Source organism: Priapulus caudatus, unplaced genomic scaffold, assembly GCF_000485595.1.
Source record: "Priapulus caudatus unplaced genomic scaffold, Priapulus_caudatus-5.0.1 Scaffold724, whole genome shotgun sequence".
In the NCBI taxonomy this organism is placed as follows: Eukaryota; Metazoa; Priapulida; class Priapulimorpha; order Priapulimorphida; family Priapulidae; genus Priapulus; species Priapulus caudatus.
Window position 1 is genome coordinate 32,655 of NW_014577785.1, and position 5,747 is coordinate 38,401.

General features: G+C 49.5%; 1 protein-coding gene across 4 annotated transcripts in view; it reads right to left on the reverse strand.

The window, feature by feature from the left end:
- Window positions 1–5,747, reverse strand: part of LOC106813090 — a 109,215-nt gene that overhangs the window by 18,510 nt on the left and 84,958 nt on the right. For all 4 annotated transcript variants that reach the window (XM_014817145.1, XM_014817141.1, XM_014817144.1 and 1 more), the window contains exon 2: window positions 280–807. In XM_014817145.1, the coding sequence (XP_014672631.1) occupies window positions 280–807 (528 nt within the window). The remainder of the gene's footprint in view (window positions 1–279; window positions 808–5,747) is intronic.

Consider the following 5,747-nt stretch of genomic DNA (forward strand, 5'->3'; position numbering starts at 1 on the left):
ACCACACCGACAGGGCGTACCTCCCCTACCACCAGGGTGCAGCACCCACCACCACACCGACAGGGCGTACCTACCCTACCACCAAGGTGCAGCACCCACCCCACCACACCGACAGGGCGTACCTCCCCTACCACCAGGGTGCAGCACCCACCCCACCACACCGACAGGGCGTACCTCCCCTACCACCAGGGTGCAGCACCCACCCCCTTCACACCGACAGGGCGTACCTCCCCCCCATGCCATACCTCCCCCCTCGTGCCACCAGGGTGCAGCACCTACCAGTAGCAGCTGGTCGCCGCCGGCGTTCGGCGATGAGCTGTGGCGGCGGCGGCTGTCGGACGACGAGCGGTTGCGGAACTTGTCGACCAGGTTCATCACTGGCCCGCGCTTCTTCGTCTCGCTGCCCGAGCGCGGCCGCCCGAACGACGCCTCGTTCGCGACCGACTTCCCGCCGCGCGTGTACACGGTGCGGCGATCCAGCGAGTCGCCCGGCGAGTGTCCGCCGCTATTGCGAGGACTGTTCAGGCTTCCGAGACTGCCGTTGACGTTGTCGGGCGGGTGAGAGGTGATGAGGAGCTGTGGCGGACGCGCGCGGCTGTCCGACTGCGAGCGCGCGCGGAACGGTTCGTCGGCGGACGCGTCCGACCAGCCGTCGGCGGCGGCGTCCGTGGACGCGGGACGAGCGCCGCGGTTCTTGATCTTCGCGCTCGGAACTTTCGGAGGCGGGAACATGCCGCCGAAGTCGTCGTCCATCTCGACGTCGTTGTTCGTCTCCTCGCAGAGAACCTCCTTCCGGTAGTTCAGATCCTGCGGGAGGAAAGAAAGGTCAGAGGTCAGAGGTCAGAGAAGACTGGGTTTATACGCAGACGGCAAACACAAATTTTCCAGGACATACATTTTCGGAGAACCCAAGATTTAAGCGAGATACAAATCATATCACCTCGTATCTTCCAATCAACAATTAGTGAACAAACCTTTTATGCAAATTTTACTGTCTCTTAGACAGTAAACATGACTATCACACAATCAATCACTCGGATCTTCAAATATATCAAACTTGTTATTATCATTGGTAAAATGTCGACACAACAAACATGAGATGTTTTTGCAGGACATTTCATTGATAAACATAATAATAGCCACTTCCTCCTAAGACTTAATAGTCCTGGAAAATGACAATTTAGAATCGAATTTTCTCGGGTTTCCAAGACATGAACCGTGAACTAGTACTCGTGCTACGAGGGTGATAACAACGATACGTCCTGACATCATGACGTCATCATGACGTCTCACATCATGACGTCAAGACCGCGATCACGAAAAACAACGAGTGCTACGCTAGTTGACAATTTCCGACCGAATCGACACAATTTAAGTGTGAGGCTCTCCTCCGGGTGCCGACTGTCGAAAGAACAGCCGGCGGCTGTTGGAACAGTTAATTGCCACCCCCTCCATATCCATATTTTATAGCGCGATGAACAACTTCAGATATCTTTCTCGCTCCCATCGGCATGTAATGTGTATTTTATGGCCGCAGTTTGACTAACGTGAGAATGTCAGAAGGTCACGTACGATTACATTTAGGTGAGAGGTTTCGCAAATTAACCTTTCTCTGTCGTCGTGACGATTGTGTGTCATTGCGCCATGTCCAATCCTAACTGATTCGACACTTTACACTCAAGCAATAAGAGGGGGAGAGATAGATAGACTGATGATATATATATATATATATATATAGAGAGAGAAAGAGAGAAAGAGAGTAAGAAAGAAGGTAGAGAACAGTGATAGATAGACACAGACTGAGCCGAGACAGACACGCACGCGGTATGCGAATGTGGCTGTGTTAGAGAAGGATGTGAATGGAGATAAAGAAAGGAAGGGAAGGAGCGGGAGAGGAGGAAGGGAGGAGGGAGGGACGACGGGAGGAGAGAGGGAGGAGAGAGAGAGAGACGGACGAGCATGAGAGAGAGAGAGACGAGGAAGAGAGAAAGAGAGTAAGAAAGAAGGTTAGAGAACAGTGATAGATAGAGGTGAGAGAACACGCACGTGTGTTAGAGAAGGAGTGAGATGAGGAGATAAAGAAAAGGAAGGGAAGCGCAAGCGCAGGGAAGGGAGGACGGGAGGGAGAGAGAGAGACATGAGAGAAAGAGAAGACTATCGGCCTGGAGAGCAGAGATAGAAAGGAGAGCAGGAGAGAAGGAGGATCGAGAGGAGAGAAAGAGGAGAGAGAGACAGAGAGGAGAGAGAGAGAGAGAGGAGAGAGAGTAGAGGAGACAGAGAGAGAGGACGGAGAGAAGACTCCTGATGGCCCAAGGGATGAGAGAGATTGAGAGAGAGGAGAGAGGCCGGCACGGTGAGTGAGATTAGAGAGAGCACGAGCCGCGTTCGCGAGTGAGTGAATGAGCGAGAGAAAGAGAGCGCGGAGGAAGAGGAAGACTGCAGAAAGATAGAGAGCCTGTTCCGGTATCACAGCAGCAACCCATGATAACTGCGTCGTTGATAGAATTTCATTGGCCACTTGGTATAGCAATCGGAACAGCAATGCAAAACCGAAATTGCAGCAACTGCACCCAGTGGTAAGATGTACAGCTGAGTAAGGCCTTGAACATGTGTAGAGGTTACAGCATCCCGTTACGCTGGAAGCGGCCTCGTTGGTATATGTAGCTACCGAGGTGTGTCGGGGAGTATGCGCCTACGCCCTACTCCTTAAACCCTAACTCCTAACGCCTAAACCATATCAAGCTCATTACCTTCGGGCGTACAATATTATACAGCCATTATACGGACAACGACCCTTCGCTGCGCAACTGTGGTGAGAGTGTGCGCGTGTCCGAGAACTGTGAGGAGAGTAGTTTTCGACACTAACTGCAGACTTAGCCCGAGCAGCAATATGGTGGCCTGAATATTCGGCGGTACTAACTCCAAAGACAGCAATTGCGAAAATGGATATGCGCGATTACATTATGTCAATAGTACCATCAATGACAACGATATTCTATTATGTACCCTGATCTATGCTTACAGGAATATATTTGCCCACCTAGAACTCTGCTATCTCCGCTCTCTGGTCTCTCCCCCTCTCTTATCTAGTTACATCTATCCTATACCTCCTCTCTCTCTCTGTGCGGTGTTGCGAGTTGGTTTCAACCTTTAAGGCAACACAATCTGTGCGTTATGACGTGTGGTTACCGTTATAGGTCTTAAGCCCACACTGTTTGAGCCGGCGCAGTTATTTTTTTATGGCCGCGACCACCATTAAAAAACTATGGCCTACTGTTCAGACTTCATCCGTACGTGGCTCAGCAAGGCATATGGCAAGAATAAAGACGATGGGGTACGGGATAAAACATCCGTGTACAAAGCGGAGAGGCGACACAACCGGGTTATACGCCTGCCCTACCTGTGACGGACCTCTCATTAAATTACAACGTAAATTTTCGCGCAGGCAGTCATAAACGATTCTCGCTATTTGTGTTCGCCACTTTGCTGTAGTGAACAGCGCCCACTCGTTATTTATTTATCGCAGTTTGCGCCAGCGGCGAGTCTACGGCTGACAAGCCTATTCTGTGCTCCAACAATTACTTCTCCAGCGTTCTGTAACAGACAGCCAGTAGCGCTGTCCATCAGGTTCTGGTTTTACTCCCCCCACAGCTTTTGCGCAGCCAGTGCCCTTCATAATGCCTAGAAAACACTTCGCTGGACTAACTCAGTGTGCAGTATACAGGGTATGGCCGGTGTTACTTTATTACAAGATCACAGCAGACTAGAAGTGTGAAATGTCTACTGACCACAGGATATCACGGGACTGTGAGTTGCTGGCCCTCACCATAGAATATATTACTGTGGTGTTACTGAGCCACAGCCATATATTCGTCTGTGGTCGCTTACTGCCAGCACATGCATCATATTGTGTCTGTGCGTAAGTTAGCTGGGCACCAGCTAGATATGATTTCTGCTGTGTGCTTGACCTCACCACGCATATATTCTGTCTGTGCGTCGTTACCTGAGCCACAGTGTAATATTCTTGGTGTGTAACTTCACCACAGCATATATTCTGTGCGGTGTTACTGAGCGACACATATATTCTGTGGTGTTACTGGGCACAGCATATATTCTGTGGTGTTACTGAGCACAGCATATATTCTGTCTGTGGTGTTACTGGGCACAGTAGATATTCTGTGGTGTTACTGAGCACAGCATATATTCTGTGGTATTACTGAGCACAGCATATATTCTGTCTGTGGTGTTACTAAGCACAGTAGATATTCTGTGGTGTGACTCACCACAGCATATATTCTGTGGTGTTACTCACCACGGCACATACAGACTGTGATGTGACTGATCACAACATATATTCTGTGGTGTTACTGAGCACAGCATATATTCTGTGGTGTTACTGAGCACAGCATATATTCTGTGGTGTTACTGAGCACAGCATATATTCTGTCTGTGGTGTTATTGGGCACAGTAGATATTCTGTGGTGTTACTCACCACGGCACATACAGACTGTGATGTGACTGATCACAACATATATTCTGTGGCGTCACTAACCACGGCACATATATAGACTGTGATGTGACTGATCACAACATATATCCCGCCTGACATATAGCTACACGGTTACTAGGGTAACCACGATGATCGCATCGTTCACAGTTTCATAATAAGAGGTTGTTCAATCAGCTCATAATTATTACGTAATTAAGAACGACCAGCTTATAACAATGGACTCTCCCAGACTGGACTGTCACTAACACTGACACTGACAGTCACTGTCACTGTGGCTGAGAGGGTCTATGTCCCCCAGGGTACTGCCGGAACGTACCCTGGGTATACGGTCCGGTATATCGGAACGTACCCTAGTACTATCTAATATGCCGGACCGTACCTCGCCTACTCCATTAACGAGTCTAGGGAGTCGCCTATGCCTACTCCCTAACCCTAACCCTAACCCTAACCATATCAGATAGTTACCAGGGTACGTTCCGGCAGTACCCTGGGGAACATAGACCCTATGCGCGTCACTGTGTCCTAACAATGGACTCTCACAGACTGGACTGCCACTAACACTGACTTTGACAGTCACTGTCACTGAGTCACTGTGTCCTAAGTTGCACTGGACTCTCCCAGACTGCACTGTCACTAGCTCGTGAACTACTATACCCTTCGCTCTGCCACTCGCCTGTGGCAGAGCGAAGGGCTATAGTTCTAGAGCTACACTGTCTCTAACACTGACACTGGCACTGGGTCCTAACACTGGACTGTGCCAGCCTTTCACAGCGTCCAGCAAACAACAGCAGCCTTTCTTGACCTGCAGTGCCCTATACAATAGTTGGCCTAGCTCTCACGGCCAATGTCTATTTCCGGACCAAAGTACGCGCCTGAAGGCCTGGTCTGATCGGCCACCCCTACTGTATGAACACCGCTCATATGGCATCACCACCATACATCAACAGTATGAACTTAAACATAAATCTACAAATAATAACATAATAATAATGATAATAATAATGATAATAAACATTAAGTCTAACCTGGTCGGGAACGCATGCACAGAGAACTCTATTCATGCACTCCTGACCTGACGCCTGGTGTAGGTATAAATGGTGGGAATGGTGATGAGGACGATGTATGGTGATGATGATGATGACGGTGTATGGTGATGATGGTGATGATGACGATGTATGGTGATGATGATGATGATGACGATGTATGGTGATGATGGTGATGATGACGATGTATGGTG